Genomic DNA, 18222 nt, shown 5'->3' on the forward strand with positions numbered 1-18222 from the left:
TGTACAAAATGTGAAGCTGTCACGTGCACTTTTGATTGTTTCTTATGTTAGTGCAGATCGTAGACTAAGATGATGTATTGTTTTGACAGGATCAGAGAGGTGTGTGTGAAGAGGCTCTTCTAAGGGTTAAAGGTGTAATCAGCTTCACGTTTCAGATGGCTCTGAAGAGATGCACTGTACGCATTCGTGCTGATCTGCCTACTGAGGTATTACTTTTTTTTTTTAAAGGGAGGAGTTAAATAAGCACAGATGTGGTATTGCGATATGCATGAAAATTGTAAAAGCAAATGTGTTTATTTTTTTCTAGAGTCTGGCCACTGCCATTGCTTCCACAAAAGTGCTTTCGGCTAAGCAGGTTGTAAAAGATGAAAATGGAGAAGAGGTGGGTGCTTCTTTTGCTGATCCAGGGCTCAATAATATGTTGGTCTGGTCTGGTCAAGTCAGATTTTTATATTTTGCCATTTTAATGGTTATCAGTTTTGATTGATATTTGTAATATATGTGCACACACACGTATACACAAACAGATATGGGGGGGATAAAAGATCTACTGAAAATTAACAGATTCTCTGCATTTTCTAGGCATAGGTTTAAATAAAATAATTTTTTTGTTTTTATTAAAAAATGTATAACATTTTTTTTTTTAAATAACAATTTTTTTGTCATTTTTTTTTCTTTTACAAAAATTGTCATTTGCTCAGAATAAAGGCCCAATCAGACCAATGATGATTTTTAAGATAACAATAAAGACATAATTAAAAAAAAATAATAATTTAGGGCCCGTTTACACTAATGCGTTTTAGTTTGAAAACGCATAAGTTTTGCTACGGTTATGCCAACCGTCCACACTACGCCAGAGTTCTCGAGCGCCAAAAACGGAGCGTTTTGAAAACGCTGGAGAGGCCGTTTTCATTCTAAAACGCTGCTGCTCCGTTTCAGTGTGGATGATGGAAAACGGAGACATCTGAAAACGGATCCGGGGCTGCAGACATTCGCCTCTCTGATTGGGGCTTTTCCTCAATATTAAGTAGCCTAACACACACAGTTCAGCCCTGCATCCTCTCCTTGTAAATTCAGACTTCGCAAGTTTAATCAAGGCTGCAGTCTCTTCTTCTCAGTTTGATATGGAAAACAGACTATATCGAGGACACAGGTAAATCTTCAAAGGGAACAGTGTACTTTATAACTTTATTCACCCTGGCTACGTTGTTTCACTTTCTCAACAATAAAATGTAAACATGATTTAAGGAACTGTCTATCTTCGTTTTAATATTAGCAACTAAACAGACAGCAGAAATGTTGAGGCGTCGTGCTGCATAATATGAGCGTCATCTTCACTGTGTGGATATTTATAACAAAACGGAGCCGATAACAACTGTCTCCTTTCAATTTCAGTGAAAATACGAAACATACCCTCTCTTTTGCTGAATATCAATTTTACTAATCGATAATGGCCATTATTAAGTTTATACATTATAGGAAATAAAGACAAGTGATCAGTCACTATACAGAATGTAGGCTACGTGGTTACATTATTCATTAACTTATCTTTGCGCTCAGCCAAAACACGTTACCTGTGAACAAGTAATAGATTCCAATGACCAACGTCAGGGAATATGTCGTTAGATAAAGACAATAAGATGAATGAAATATCCCGTTTAATAAATATAGTGAGATTAGATCCAGCGGGAGATGCTTGATGAGAAGTTCGACTAGCACAGCTCTCAACTGGGTAGATGGGCTGCAGCGCTTGCCCGAGAGAGTGTGTGGTCACGTGATGTGCGTTTTCAGCGTTTTGGTGTGGACGGAGAGCAGTTCAGAAACGCTGGGTAAAACGCGAGTGTGGACGCGGATCGTTTACATTCTAAAACAACGTTTTAAAACTAAAACGCACTAGTGTAAAGGGGGCCTAAGACAGCAGAGTTCAGACCTCAGCAGCTATAATGATAAGGATGTAGAGAAACCATGTCCCAATCCCAATTCTAATTTTGTACCCCTTCCCCTTGGCCCTTGAAACAGAATGTGAAGGAGAAGGGCTTCAAAATATACCCATAAGAAATGGGACAGCACTACAGCACCTGCACAGCTCATCAAATATCATCGCGATCTCTTGCTTCATATGAGATTGATAATCCTATTGCTGTAGTTATTCCAGTTGTGTTTTTTTTGTATTTATTTTCAGAAAATCACTGAAGGCGTATATCATGTTATCATAACAATATAATGTGGCAATAAGCGTGTAACTATACTGTGCATTTACTCTGTGGCCATATTCATGTATGTAAACACAAAAACAACATTAACATTATACCAGACTCTGTAAAAAGGTCATTTTCAGCCACTAGACTTTTTGACAGGGTATTTGAGTGTCAGATGTGAAAGTTTATTGTGGGATGACTATAGCAAAATTTTGTGTTTTTTTTTTTTTTTTTTTTAAGCATGATTTTTAAACCTGAACGCAATTACGAAGGTATTAAAACATGATTGTTGTAAAAATTCTCAATATCAAAAAATGCTAATTTGTGCATTTCTTTACTTCTATGTGCTGCTGTTGTAGTGTATTCTGAGACATTTTCGTACCCCTTGGTTTCATGTGCAGTACAAAAAAATATCAGTTTCAACAGCTAAGGGGTAGAATTGGGATTAAGCCTAAGTTACACAAACTGGATTTATTGGTCAGATGCATTAGTAGCACACTAAACATATTTACTGATTATAAGGGAATAATGCCAAATGAAAAGCATAAACTAATATACACACTGTGATTATAAAAAAACAAACATGTCTTCCTAAATAAATTAAATAAAAAAATGTCTTAAGAAATGTTTACATTTGTTCATTCGTTAATTTCTTTTCGGCTTAGTCCCTTTATTAAGATGGGGTCGCCACAGCGGAATGAACCGCCAACTTATCCAGCATATGTTTTACGCAGCAGATGCCCTTCCAGCTGCAACCCATCTATGGGAAACTTTCATTCACACTCATACACGACGTACAATTTAGCTTACCCAATTCACCAGTACTGCATGTCTTTGGATTGTGGGGGAAACCCACGTGAACGCGGGGAGAACATGCAAACTCCACACAGAAATGCCAACTGACTCAGCCGAGGCTCAAACCAGTGACCTTCTTGCTGTGAGGCGACAGCACTACCTACTGCGCCACCGCATTGCCAGTTTTCATTTGTTGTGTTTGAAAAATCAGAATGAAGCAGGTCGCACTTACATTGTTTTCTATATGTTACTAAGCATCGTAAATAGACACAGTTCTTAGAAAATAATGTTTACAATTGTAAAAGACGTAGCGCAGCCACGTCTGGTGTTTGACCCCCTTTAATCCACCAAATATTGATTCCAAACCCAACACAAAAGATGTATAGAATTTAAATAAAGTATTTAAAGTTGTAAGAAATGTCATCAAAAGTTTACAAAATATTCAGATCTCACTGGTGAACTATGATTAGCCACTGACTACAAACCTTTTTATCAGTCTGTAAATTAAGTTGCATGTAGTTTAATATTGCTGTATCAAGAGATTTGACACATAAACCTGCTGTTATTTATTATTTACATGTCTGCACTTGATCACAGGTCCTCATTCCCCTCAGCACCTCTGGCTCAAAGGTAGAAGAAAACTCCCATCTGCCGGATTACCTGCCGGAGGAAGAAAGTCCAGAGAAAGAGCTGGACCGCGCGGTGTCTCGCACTGGTGCTAAACAAGACGCCGGCGGCAGCTGGTTGAACACCGCTGCCAGTTTCCTCACTAAAACCTTCTACTGGTGAAGACTTTACTTTCACAGACTGCTCCTGTCTGAGCTTGGACCTCAACTTTTAAAGGAAAACCGGGCCTAAAAAAGCAACAAGCACCAACTAGCACTAAGGAAAGTCTAGTCATTAAGCAACGTGCTTTTACAGGCTACAGAATGTGTCGTTCAGCTTATCAACATGTGTTTGTCTCATCACAGCTCTGTACTGAAAACTATTCATGTTGTACACTTTTGTATGTTAATGAAAAGATCTTTCTTTTTCTCTCTTTTGGGAGTCAGAGATATTCTTCTGTTTCTGCTGTCAGATTTAAATTGTATTCTCTTTCCAGCTGATTTTCTGTAAATATTTCCATTTTAGTGTGTCTATAAGGAGAACTTGTCGTCTAAAAATGGAAACAACTGAACTAGAAATTAAATGCACATTTGATAATGTTTTGTGTAAAAAAGGCATTTGATGGCATTTTTAAATCCTTAAAATATAGCATTTATAAAAGGACAATATCAATAACAAAGATAACAAACCAATAGTAAAAATATATATTTGATTGCAGAATGCTTTATTTGTGCTAACAATGCATAAATACCTTTAAAAGATAAACAAATGGTATGCTTTGAAACCACATAAATAAAAAACATTAAAACCAGAAAAAAAAATCTTGGTTAACTTTGAGCTGCAGTTTGTAATGACACAGGTTTAACATAATGACATGAGCGTGTTTATTATGACCTTTACAACAACAGCAAAAAAAGAAAACCACTTGCTCTATTTTAAAATCAGTCGTTAACAATGTCAACTACATGTACATCAGTCATCTTGTAACATCTGGTGGTAATACATAAACCCCTCATACACATATTAATAGGCAACTTTAGAGTTTCAAAAAATCCTGCTAATATTACAAGGCTCTCAAAACTGTCCTCTTATGTTGTCTTGCATTTCCAGCACTGTACTGTGAATGAAGCTTTGAGTATCAAAAGGAAAGCATGCGTTTTTATGACCACCATTACTGCAGTGCTATTGAAATGACTGCTTAGTATTGCACAATATAATAAAATAAGAATATAAATAATGCATATCTTTGAGAATAAAACATCTTCAAAATAGAATTTGAAATGCAGTCCTCGGATGTTGATAAGAGCTGTTCACGCTGATGTTAAAACAAGCTGCAGAGACAAAAATATTAATATCAGAAGCAAAGCTCAATGAAAGCAAACATACATTTACTACCACAGCGTAGCTACATTTTTATGCTCTTTCAAGTATTTTTAAAGCGTTAGATCACCCAAAAAATCGGACATTTGTCAATAATTATTCAACCTCATGTTTTTCCCAAACCCCTGAGACCTTTGTTCAACTTCAGAATACAAATTAAGATATTTAAGATTAAATCTAGGAGCTCTCTTCCTATAGATAGCCATGATCCTGAGACTTTTGAAGTCCAGAATAATCCTCAAAACAGTCCACATGTCTTCGGTTGTTCAATTGGAATACCATCAAGCTACGAGAATACTTTAGTGCACAAGCTACAACAAAAAATAACGCCTTTGTTCAACAGTTTCTCCTCAGTGTCAGTGTAGTAAACACATTCATGAGAGCAATGTGTTCTCTCTGTGTGTGTAGTTGCACTGTCAACGTATTATTGTGCACAGGCATTTAGGATGTACATCAGTGCACAGTATTCGTGAACATGTGCAATATACTGACACTAATAAGCAGTAGTAACAAAAGTATTCTCGTAGATTGATAATATTGATAAGGAAGTTCCCAGATTTCATCCAAAAAGTGGTGATTTGTGTTTTGAAGATGATCGTCTCTGGGTTTTGGAATGACATGCAAATTTTATTTATTTAGCTATATCTTTTAAGTTCAAAACTACTGCAAATACCTTAGAGGAACTACTTACATGAGTTTCTCTAGCTTGTAGTCTGGATCATCCAGAAGGCCAGACAGAGGCCTAACAGCTGAATCGGTGAGATTGTTTTCACTCAGGTCCAGCTCTTTAAGAATTGAGTGCTTAGATCTCAGTGCAGAGGCTAAAATGGTGCAACCATCCGCTGTGACCCCACAGTTAGTTAGCCTGTATAGGATAAATATTACTTAAATATAATTAATCAAAGAAAGTGTCAAATACATGTATGTTAGTTTTCATCAATAAATCACATTTAAATTCTGTCACTGCAGCATAGATAAATATAGAATTACCTCAATGTGTCCAGCTGACAGTGTGGATTTCCCAATCCAGTACTGAGGACTTTAATTCCCACATCTTGTAGATTATTCACTCCCAGATTCAGTTCTCTAACACTTGAGGATTTTTCCACAAGAATTGCTGCGAGTTTATCACAGGAGTCCGAAGATAAACCGCACTGACTCACACTATGGAGGGGAAAATGATCAAGTTTTTATTTCAATAAATGTTTAAGAATAATTTAAACAAATGTGTTATTTTACATAGCAATTTGAAATTTGGGGGCGGTTGAATTTTTAGTAACACTTTTACAAAAAGGTTCTATTTGTAACATTACACTGTAAAAAAATCAATTAGTTACCTTACATTACCTCCAAAGTGAGTTAATCCATTGTAACTTGGAACAATTAAGTTTACTTCATTTTATTCATTTATTCATTTTCTTGTCGGCTTAGTCACTTTATTAATCTGGGTTTGCCACAGCGGAAGGAACCGCCAACTTATTCAGCAAGTTTTTACGCAACGGATGCCCTTCCCTGGAAAGAATCCACACACACATTCACACACTACGGACAACTTAGCCTACCCAATTCACCTTTACCGCATGTCTTTGGATTGTGGGGGAAACCGGAGCACCCGGAGGAAACCCACGTCAACGCAGGGAGAACATGCAAAGTCCACACAGAAATGCCAACTGAGCCGAGGATCAAACCAGCGACCTTCTTGCTGTGAGGCGACAGCACTACCTACTGCGCCACTGCTTCACCCAGTTTACTTAATTTATGTTTTATAATATAATTATGCACATTGTTCTTTAAATTATGAGTTTACTCAACTTTCCTTAGGTAAAGTCGATTAAAGCTTTAAAGCACCAAACTTGTTCCTGGAGGGCCGGTGTCCTGCAGATTTTAGTTCCAACCCTAATCAAACACACCTGAACAAGCTAATCAAGGTCTTGCTAGGTATACTTAAAACATCCAGCCAGGTGTGTTGAGGCAAGTTGGAGCTAAACCCTGCTGGTACACCGGCCCTCCAGGACCGAGATTGGTGACCCCTGCTTTAAAGAAAACTTTTCAAAACGTTTTGTTTTTCACTTTTTAGAAAGTCAACTACTAAAGTTATTTTTGACCAAAATACAGATATAAAATGTTTTCTATTGTGTAAAAGATCAGAACATAAAATGTCTCATGATCCTTTAGAAGTAAGACGAATTGATGCTCAAGAAACTTTTCCTAAATATCAAAAACGGCTGTGATGATTTATATGTTTTGGAAACATAAAAACAAATTCTCCATTCAATCTAATGCTTCCTAAATAAAAGTATTAAAAGTAATGAATAGTATAGTAATGAATTATACACAACAGATGAAAGTCTGAAGTATTTTATTGTTAGGATGTTATTTAAAACCATTGTACTTACTCTAATTTCGTAATGTTGCCACTGTTGTTCCTCAGGACAGGAGAAAGATGCCCCATGCCTGCGTCTGTGAGCTCATTATAGCTCAGGTTCAGCTCTCTCAGATGAGATGGGTTTGAGTTCAGAGCAGCAGCGAGGACAGCACAACCTTCCTGTGTCACACCACACTCTCCTAAACTGTTGTGACAGACATTTATTTAAAAAATGCTTTTATTGTAATGTTAAGACTAGGCTTACACCTGCTGAAATGAATAGCAGTCACATTTCAGCATCTATTTTTATGCAACATAGATCAACCACATTGATCAGCAAGGCAATAGTATAATAGAGTGCATTGATTCAATATGCCAGTTCTCTCTCTCTCGCACACACAAACACTGTGTGGTGTACTCTGAAATACACACATGCAAAGTACTCATACTTCATGTGTTAGAAAATATTTTAACAAATTAAGTAAATGCCTTTTTAACATTTTTTTAAAATAAAACGTTAGAGAGGTTTATAGTAGAGTGAGTGAGTAACCTAAACCACCATTGACCTATTGATGAGTTGTGTTGTGGATGAAATATATGTATATTAATAATTATACTTGACAAAAAGAACCAATAGATATGTATTTAGATATGCTTACTGAAGCTTTAAATTATATTAATATCAATTAATATCAGGGCCGGAGTGGGAGTCCTTTTCAGCCCTGGAGTTTCAAGCCTTAGACCGGCCCACCTCAGTTCACTACTGTCTGTATTAAAATAAGGTCATTTCCAATTCAGTTTCTTCTGACACTATCACGTCTTTTACAAAGAAACAGCTGCTTTAGAACATCAAATGTTTTACATAAATATGAGGACAATAAAGGGTAGCTAAATCTCCAACACTATTCTTTAAAACATCAACAATGTCCTTACCTGCAATATCTGAATATATATTCTGTGCAAAATTGTTTATAGATATCCAGTCCTTTGTAACGGTGGTCACACAAAAAATAAAAATAAAATATGTACACCTACACAAGTAACACAAACAGTATTATGTCTTAATACTAAAAATGAAAAAAAAAAATTTACTCTGGTGAAGTTCAAACTCAGGTCAGCGGTGTCGTAACGCAACATGCTGACCACTGAACCACAATGCCACTGTTATGCTGGTGTGTTTGGAATACAAAATAAGTATTGCACTGTTATCTGCAAGACTCTTTTTAACCACAGTATTACTTTCTATGGCTTAATCTTTTTCTCCCCTTTTTAGATTTCTGATCAAGTTATTTCAGATTTATTAATGTAGTGAATCATCTGATTTTCATTGAGCAGGGGTAATATTCATTAATATTAATTATTCAAATTGATATTTTCACTAAGGTGTCGCAGTTTGGGGTCAAACTATAGTTACATCATCATTAACCTGCAGGCTGCATTTTGCTCACAGGGCTGCGAGAAAATAAATAAAAAGAGCGGACCTGCGGCAAAATAATGAATAAAAAGAGTGAGGCTATGGACAAATTAATAAATAAACGCAAAAAGTGCGACTGCTGAGAGTGCGAGCAGCTGGGGACAACGGTCCTCGCGGCCAAAAAAACGGACAGGACTGCCGGGAATTCTCCCAGTCCTCTCGATTAGCCAATCTGGGCCTGATTAATATCAACCTTTGCATCAACAAATGAGTTTTATAAAGTTATTGGTGCCCTTTCACTCCAGAGAACCTGACAGTAAGAGCTGAGTGATATGACACCATGCATAAACATGCATTAATCACTATTATTTAGAAGTTTACATGAGTTTGTGGCCTCATTACAAACTTTCACAATGTACACATTAGACTAAGATAGTGTTAAATAGACCTTATGTCTCCTTGGGGTGGTGTTGTTAAATATATTCAAATTCCATATATCCTGCAATTTGCATTCTGACAAGCTGTGAACACTGTGTGGTTATGCATGGCTGTCTGCTTCACTTTTGTACTCTTCCTGCATCTCCCCTTTTCAAAATAATAGTCCCATATATATAGTATTTTTAATACAAGCTAGATAAACTTAAGTGGGGAAAGTTATCATTGCTGTAATCTCAGCAGGAAACATTATGACCAATTAAACGTTGCCTGGGGTGTGCATATTAATAATGCAGTGTGGATCGTTTGACAATCAGAAATGCACAAACAATGGTGTTTAAGGCTCACAGTATGCAATATCTATTTTCTGAACACCTATTTTTTCAGTTATGCCTAGAATTTTATTCTTTGGCACCTTTAAATTCTGCATAGAAAATATAAACTTGCTTACAGTAAAGTTTCCAGCCTACAGTTGGAGTTCTTCACCACTTCAGCAAGTTTGGACACACCAAAGTCCTTAATGGGGTTCTGGCTCAGATCCAGTTCTCTCAGAGCAGCTGGGTTACAAACAAGTGCAGAGGCCAGATCAGCAACACCCACCTCTGAGATCTCACACAACGCCAGTCTGAAATCACAGGACTCACACATACTGTAAGTGTTTGTTGTGTCTTGAATGTAAATGATGATTTGAAACCCTCACCTTAAGATCTCTATTTTACAATGAGGGCTTCCAAGTCCATTTGAGAGCATTCTCACTGCTCCATCATATATTGGGTTGCCGCTCAGGTCTAAAGCTTTCAAAGTGGAGAAACTGGATCTCAGAGCTGAAGCCAAAAACTGACAGCATTTCTCAGTGAGCAAACCGTAACTTAGCCTGTGGGTGGAAATGTGAATATTTTGGTTATTTAGAAAAAGTTATTAATTTAAAAGTGTGCTAACATTGATATTGTTTGCAAGTGGGGTAAGATTAAAATTTTGTCTCTTGTGCTCACTAGGTGTTCTTGACCCAAAATATATACAGCACTCTAAAAAATACAGTGAAATACACCAGCAAAATTCATGAATGTTGTTCCAACACAAATCGATTAAGTTAACAAATTTAAGTAGGTTGAACATAAAAAATTAAGCTGTCTAAAAAAAACTCAAGAATTGTGTTGTTTCAACTAATTTTAAATAAATAGTTTGAACAAGCAGCAAAATCATCATAATTGTTAACATCATAATTAAAAATTTTGCTACATTTTATAATGTAATTTATGCAGCAATCATTACTACAGAAATCCTATCTAGTAGTATTTGAAGTTCAAAAAATACATTCTTGCATAAAAAAAGTTTATTAATAATAATAATATTAATAAATAATGCCAAAAATGCTTTTTCCAATACTTGAACTCATAAAAATGTGTTTATTTTAAAGTTATTCATTCATTCATTTTCTTTTTGGCTTAGTCCCTTTATTAATCAGGGTTCACCACAGTAGAATGATCTGCCAACTACGCAGCGGATGCCCTTCCAGCCGCAACCCATCACAGGGAAACACCCATACACTCTCATTCACACACACATACACTACGGACAATTTAGCTTATCAAATTCACCTATAACATGTTTTTAAATTTGTGGAGGAAACCGGAGCACTCGGAGGAAACCCACGCAAACACGTGGAGAACATGCAAACTCCACACAGAGATGACAACTGACCCAGCGCTACCCACTGTGCCACCGTTCCACCCTTTTTAAGTTATAAATAAATAGATTTTTTTGTGCATGTTTATTTTTTTGACAGTCAATTTGAATATACTTAAAAGTTTCAGGTATGAATTAAACCTAATAAAGTTTTTTTCTAATTACTTTTTCCGGGTTTTCACCTTTAATGGACAGAATAGTAGAGATTACAGACAGGAAAGTGAGGGGAGCAGAGAAATAAAAAGGATCAGCAAAGGATCGTGAGGCGGGAATCAAACTTGGGTCACCGTGACCACCTCAGTGCCATGTGTTGACACACTAACAACTCAGGCTCATTCTGAAATTGTAGTCCTGTGGACGTTTCTAGAGACCACAAAATACATCCCGCAAGGTAGGTATTTTTTCAGTTTTTGTTTTAGCTAATCCACAAGAGGCCGATGTGTGCGCTTTTTCATATCTCAAATTTCTCTCGTGAGTGCCGTTCACACCTGCTGTTCTCATGTAGACCCACCAGAGACCGCTGTCGACCGACCATCTGTCTGGCTGACTGAATGACCGACTGGCAGGATGACCAATCGACTGACCCACCCTCCTCCTTCCCTAAACCCAACCAAATTTATCGATTAACCCGTCCACCCACTTACTTCCCTAAACCCAACCGACGATTTACAAAAGCTGTCCAGAAAAAAAAAGCCCTCGTCTGATTTTTACCACATTCTCACCCTGCTATTTACTTGTTCATTTTCTTTTTTGGATTCTGTTTTTGTCTTACCTGGTTTCTTTAACCTCTCTTCCCCAGACTTAAACCCCGTTGTCATTGTGGTCAACTCCTCTCTGGCTTCGATGTACACGGCGAACTAACTGGACAAACTGGTTGTGGCGGGAAAGCCTTTCACACAGAAGTAAGCAGTCAGCTGGTAAGTGCGAAAAGAAACGGCGTCATACCGCCCCATAGTGTTCGTTTAAAAAAATTAAATGCAGCCATGCGTACCTCCAGCTACATAATTTGCGGTCTCCAGAATTGTCCACAGGACTACGTTTTCAGAATGAGCCTATGTTGCACACTAACCCCTAAACTACTGGTGTTGACATTTGACAACAAAATTAACGAACCCAAAAAAGAGAGCAAAAATTACCACAGTGTTTCAAGCCGAGAGACTGGAAGCTGGATCACATCCGAAAACTTCTGCACTCCATCATCTCCTGGATTATTCCAGTGCAGGTCGAGTTCTCTGAGGTGAGACGGGTTGGACTGTAGTGCTGAGGCTATTGCAAGGCTTCCTTTAGCTGTAACTCTGCAGTCCTTGAGTCTATGATTATAAAGAATGCAAAAAATGTGATCATGAGGAAAAAACTAATTCCACATTTGGTACTGGTAACTTCTGTTGATTAGTTATTTGAGGATGTTTAATCTTACAGCTACTGACCTCAGTATCTCAAGACTACAGTGCTGATGTCTTAAGTAATCAGCCAGTATTTTAATTCCTGATTCTCTCAGACTGTTTTCACTCAGGTCCAGTATCCTAAGGATTGGCAGTTTTGGGAGCAGTCCTGATTCCAGAATAGAGCAGCCGCGTGTGGTGATTCTGCAGTATGAGAGCCTGAGGAGACAGTAACACCATCACATGACTCCTTAAAATATGATTTAACAATTCCGAAATCACAATATTTGTAGGATAAAAGCCAACCTAATTATTAGACAAGGTAGTGTAAAAGAGTTTTACCTCAGTTCCTCCAAATTACACTGCGTGTTTTTCAATCCGGCTGACAGAAGCTCCAGTCCTTTGTCTCCAATGGAGTTATTGCACAGATCAAGCACTCGTACGTTGGAAGAACTGGACCCAACACTGGAGGCAAGAGCTCTGCAGCATCTCATAGTAAGACCGCAACTATCCAGTCTGAAATATAATGTAAATATCTTAAACAAAACCCAAACACACAACCCTTTGAAAACAACCACACAGATAGGATCAAAACCCCAAAACTCACAGTGCTGTTTCTGAAGCTTTGACCACTGGCAATAATCTGATGAGTCCTTCATCTGATCTCACGTATTTCTTTAGGTCGAACGTATCCAGCTTTTCATCTGATGTGAGTAACACAAACACTAGGGCAGACCACTGCGCAGGGGAGAGTTTAGAAAAATGGCCTGAGTTCAAGAAGCGCTGGACCTCCTTGACCAGAGAGAGTTCGTTCAGTTCATTGAGGCAGTAAAAGAGGTTTATGGACTTCTCAGGAGAGGATGTCTCCTCTATCATCTTCTTGAGGTATTCAGCTGTTTCCTCAATGCTCTGATAGGCTTTGCAACCAGATTGGGAAAGCAAGCCTTGTAAAAGACTCTGATTGGACTCCAAGGAAAGGCCCAGGAGAAAGCGTAGGAAAAGATCCAGGTGTCCACTGTCACTTAGTAGAGCTTTATCAATTGCACTTTTATGCAACTCAAACAAGGTGGCCTCTTCATGCTCTTCATGATCAAGAACGTTGTTTTGGTGAACTTTAAACATGTAATACACATACATGGCTGCCAAAAACTCCTGAATGCTCAGATGGACAAAGCAATACACCTTATTTTGAGTCACCGCAGACTCCTCCCTAAATATCTCAGAGCAAACGCCTGAATACACCACTGCCTCCTTTACATCAATCCCACAACCCGTCAGATCTTCCTCGTAGAATATCAAATTGCCTTTTTTTAGCTGTTGGAAGGCAAGTTTACCGAGTTTCAAAATCATATCTTCATCTTCAAGACGTGGGTTGTAATCTTTAGCATATCTCATTTTTTTCGTTCTGGTTTGGATGAGAAGAAAGTGTGTGTACATTTGAGTGAGAGTTTTGGGAATCTCTCTATCTTCAGCTGCGTTGAACATTCGCTCTAAAACTGCAACCGAGAGCCAGCAGAAGACTGGTATGTGACACATGATGTACAGACTTCTTGATGACTTTAGATGTGTGATTATACGGCTAGAGAGGAGTTTATCGTTGATTTTCTTGTTGAGGTATTCCTCTTTTTGAGCATCGTTAAACCCTCGAACTTCAGTCACCAGGTCGATGTACTCAGGAGGAATCTGATTGGCTGCTGCTGGTCGGGATGTGATCCAGATAAGAGCTTCAGGAAGCAGGGATTTACTGATGAGGTTGGTGAGCAAAACATCAATAGAAGCTGGCTGAGTTGAGTTACTCAACTTTGCATTGTTCTGGAAATCCAAAGGAAAGCGGCATTCATCCATGCCGTCGAAGATAAAGAGAACTTTATGGTTTTCATTTTTAAAGCATGATTCCATTTTGAAGTATTGGAGAAGTTCTGTCAAGCTGAACTGTTTTGCTTGCATCAGATTCAGCTCTCGAAATGGCAGTGGGTAGACAAACTGGATATCCTGATTAGCGTTGCCTTCAGCCCAGTCCAGTATGAACTTCTGCACCAAGACAGTTTTCCCAATGCCCGCAACTCCCTTAGTCATCACACATTTTATGGGTCTGTTTTGTTCTGGTGAGTGTTTGAAAATGTCATTGCATTTGACTGGAATTTCCACTGTGGTTTTTCTCCTCAATGCTCTCTCAATCTGTCTCACCTCGTGCTCTTTGTTGACATTCTCATTTTCTCCCTCTGTGATGTAAAGCTCGGTAAAGATGTCATTCAAGAAGGTGGGATGGGATCGTTTAGACATGTCATTGTGAATCCATTGAACTTTTACTTTCAGTCTTGATTTATAGCTTTGTTGGCACTCCATGATTAAACCGGAATCAGGAATATTGCTCTTGAGATACCTGCAAACATACATTGACTATGAAAATGACTGAACTGTTGCATACTGTCCAAGTTTGGGGTCAGTGTAATTTTAAAATATGTTTATATGTTTATATGTTTATGTGTAAATGTTTATGTTGCAAGGACTCATAAATTAAATTAAATTGATTTAAAAAGTGGCATTAAAGATATTTATAATTTAAGAACAATCATACAATCAAATGCTGTTCTATTATTCATCAAAGAATGCTGAAAAAGGGTCATGGTTTCCACAATAATAATTAACAGCAAAACAGATATATTTTTTAAGCAACAAATCAGCATATTAGAATGATTTCTGAAGTATCGTGTGACAATGAAGACTCACATGACAGAATTACATTACAATATTTTGCAATATTACAGTTTTTAATGTATTTTTATTAAATAAATACAGAATTAATAGTCATATGAGACTTTTTCCCCACTGGCACAGTCTTCAATGTTGAAAGAAACTGGTTCAGTCATTGAAACATTGCCTTTGGTGGACAGATGATGCAGCTTGCTCTGCTTAACAGAGCTTTAAAATATGTATATGATTTAATATATGATTTGTCTTTATTTATGCATGTAGCAAGTGAACATTAAAATAATTTTAGATCATTTTACTTTAAATAATATGATAAATTCTAAAGAATGAATGCAACATTTTTCATATTAATCTTATTTTAGCCATTTTGAAGTATATTATAAGATACATTTTAACTCAGAAGATGTTTCTTACCTTTTTACTAAATGTATGTGGGAAATTGCTTCAAATCAATTGCATCCAGAGTAGAACTGGCACTTTTGAAAGGAACATGGCTGTGTTTATTTTGTGAAACTGTCCTAGAAAGAGACAAAGTGTTTCAAAATGTGTTCATTTATTTCTTAAATTATGGGAAATACATTAGCACATTTTCTCACCATGGACTGAATGAAGATTGAGTGCTTAAATTTCTCAGATTCATTAAAACTGCCGCTTCACGTTTACATTATTTCTTCAGTTAAACAGGAAATACAATGAAAACAAGTTTATTCAAAGAGTTTGACTCATGATAAATGGGCAGACAGACCTAGGAACTATAAATGCACAAGAACAGATGACTAAATAAGACTGAACAATGGAGAGATTAGTGACACAGACATGACATCAACAAGGGGAAAAAGGATTTCAAAATGTAAGACTGGTATGAAAACATGTGAAACAGGAAAAAGATTTGAAAAACCCAAAACAAACCACTTTAACGTTTACTAAGAGACTGCAATGAAAGAGATTTTACAATGTAAGCTAAAGAAGTTGATAAAGTACACTGACTTTTAAAGGACTTTCTCTTAATCTTTAATCTTGGTGTGCAGTGTGAAAACTCATGTCGCAATTTACAGCAAAAAAATGAGGAACCACCAACTTTATGGAGAAGTTGACCAGTTTCTAACTCTCATGTGGTCTTCATTTGTGGTTTAAATAAACTTGTTTTGTGGCTAAACTGTATAAACAAGTAACTTTAATCAGTAATCTTCTATATATACTTACAAGTGAGGTAAGTGTGGAGGTTGTTGTATTTTATCATCAATATGATAATGTTTAGCATATTTAAAAACATTATGAACGTGACTTTTATATGTATTCATTTGATGCAGTGGGATTTTGAGGACACAAAAAAAATTCATCAGTGCTTATTGCCTAACAAAGCAGGGTTTCATCAAACATGCTTTGAGCTGCTCATAATGCCAGTAACAAAAATTATTATTAATAATAATAATAATACACTGTTTGGTTCTGTTGATCTCAAATTACCATGCAGCTTTATTTGGTTTCATGTGTTTTCCTGTATTTATTTGAGTTTTGCTGTTAAATTTACCATAATGTAAGGTAAAGTAATAGTAAACACGTAATGGATTGTACTGAACATTCTACAAAGAAAATAATTTGTAAATGTAAAGATTTTTTATTTTACCTTCTGTTGGTATAGTCGAAAGTGTGTATAATCTAATTGAAAAAAAATACCTTTTAATTAAAATGGTCTTTCTATACATTGGAGCTTATTATTACAAACATACCAAATCCAATATGTTAGAAAAACTACGACTAAATTAAGTAACACATAATTCAGTAGGTTATAAAAACATATTGTAAAACGCTTTAAGCATTTTTCATTGTAAAACTGAAATATTTAATCTCCAATTTATCTATTTATATCCAGCTCAAACAATTTTAAACTGTTGTAAAGAAAGTACTTACAAGACAGGCAAGACGAGTGTATCCAAACAGCCCGCAATGCTCTACTTTCAGTTAAGAGATTTCACTGCTGTCAGTCAACAATCACGTGGTCAAAAAGAGGAGGGGTTACATCATGACTCAGATTTTTGCCATTGACTGTAAAAAAAAAGGTTCTTGCCTTTTATTATTACACGTGCAAGAACCTCCTTTTGTGTAATACATTTAGATGTCCATGAAGCATTTCATTAAAAAAGAATAAATAACAAAGGCATTTTAATTGTTTCTACAGCTTTGACATTTTTCAATATTCAATAAAGCTTTCTTAGATTTGCTTAGTGATTCCAAAAGATAACAGGCTTAAAATATATATCAAATTTGATAATAATAATAATAATATAAACAGTAGATATTCTGAAAAATATAAACTAACATGGTACAGCTTAACCTTAAGCTAACTAAATTTAACTAAATTAAAAAGTTATTAACATTAATAATAATAAAAGCCAAGAATTGTAAGAAGTATGTCAAACAATACAATTTGTTTATTTTATGAGAAGTTTTTTTTTTTTTTTTTTTTGCAGGCAACATTTTGCCCCACTTATTCAGAGACTAACAAACATTTTATAGATGTTCAGTGTTTATTTATTGTTCATTTATTAATTAAATACACTCTAAAAATGCTGGCTTGTTAACTCTACTTTGGGTCTATATAGCCAAGTGCTTTTTTCCAATTAAATTTAAATTACACTTTCTTACTCATCAATTGAGTTTGTTCACATTTTACCCAAATTTGGGTTACAACAATCCAGCATTTTTGTATTGTGTAAAACAATATAATTAACTATAAAATCACGATTTGAATATTTCTATAAACAGGGTGCGAATTACAGGGGGGTTTAACGCTTGTCCTTAAAGGACATTTAAACAATATATATGGGGCGTCAGTCCTTTATAAACACTAAATACCTTTCTTCAATATTATCTTTCTTAAATATTAATAATTAAAAATGTGTAATATATACAATTATGCATAATAAATTAGATTCAAATACGTAATTTAAATACATTCATAAAATTGATTATTGAAGCATGCTTTTTATGTATAAAAAAGTTTAGTAGTTTGATGTAAAATAATAATACAGTTTTGCCTCGTACAGTCCATGAAGACTGTAGAATGTACAGCCCCCTCATCATCAATGTCGTACACGCAAAGTAGCAATGCAACAAACACCAGATTTAGCATTTTCTGCATTTAAAATTTTTAATTTTACTTTAATTTGACTTTTTTTACTAAGTAGCCTACTTTTTTGTAAAATAAAGTGTCATAATATTCCAAATCAATCAAATAATAAAGGGATT

General features: G+C 36.1%; 2 protein-coding genes across 20 annotated transcripts in view; one reads left to right on the forward strand and one right to left on the reverse strand.

The window, feature by feature from the left end:
- The window catches only part of armc1l (armadillo repeat containing 1, like), a 6810-nt gene extending 2374 nt beyond the window's left edge, over positions 1 to 4436 (forward strand). For 2 of the 3 annotated variants that reach the window (XM_073938011.1, XM_073938010.1), the window contains exons 5-7: positions 90 to 206; positions 308 to 382; positions 3591 to 4212. In XM_073938011.1, the coding sequence (XP_073794112.1) occupies positions 90 to 206; positions 308 to 382; positions 3591 to 3782 (384 nt within the window). In that variant the 3' untranslated portion in view covers positions 3783 to 4212. Of the gene's footprint in view, positions 1 to 89; positions 207 to 307; positions 383 to 3590 lie in introns of all 3 variants that reach the window. The other variant, NM_199539.2, reaches the window with a different exon arrangement.
- Positions 4224 to 16927, reverse strand: nlrp12l (NLR family pyrin domain containing 12-like). Of its 17 annotated transcripts, none has more exons than XR_012398598.1 (14): positions 16885 to 16927; positions 16601 to 16632; positions 15570 to 15643; positions 15388 to 15491; positions 12869 to 14644; positions 12604 to 12777; positions 12307 to 12480; positions 12016 to 12189; positions 9894 to 10067; positions 9645 to 9750; positions 7376 to 7549; positions 5970 to 6143; positions 5671 to 5844; positions 4303 to 4930 (listed from the first exon to the last, which is right to left on the reverse strand). XR_012398598.1 is itself a non-coding variant. In XM_068216925.2 (14 exons), the coding sequence occupies exons 5-14, from the start codon at positions 14605 to 14607 to the stop codon at positions 4921 to 4923; spliced, it is 3141 nt and encodes a 1046-aa protein (XP_068073026.1). In that variant the 5' UTR covers positions 14608 to 14644; positions 15388 to 15486; positions 15570 to 15643; positions 16601 to 16632; positions 16885 to 16927; the 3' UTR covers positions 4303 to 4920. The 17 variants fall into 17 exon arrangements, 12 of the variants coding, with proteins under 12 accessions (XP_005162399.1, XP_068073026.1, XP_073795320.1 ...); XM_068216925.2 differs by having other exon boundaries at positions 9645 to 9818; positions 15388 to 15486; XM_073939219.1 differs by having other exon boundaries at positions 9645 to 9842; positions 15388 to 15486.
- Positions 16928 to 18222: the final 1295 nt, after the last annotated feature.

This window comes from Danio rerio, chromosome 23, assembly GCF_049306965.1.
Source record: "Danio rerio strain Tuebingen ecotype United States chromosome 23, GRCz12tu, whole genome shotgun sequence".
NCBI classification, from domain to species: Eukaryota; Metazoa; Chordata; class Actinopteri; order Cypriniformes; family Danionidae; genus Danio; species Danio rerio.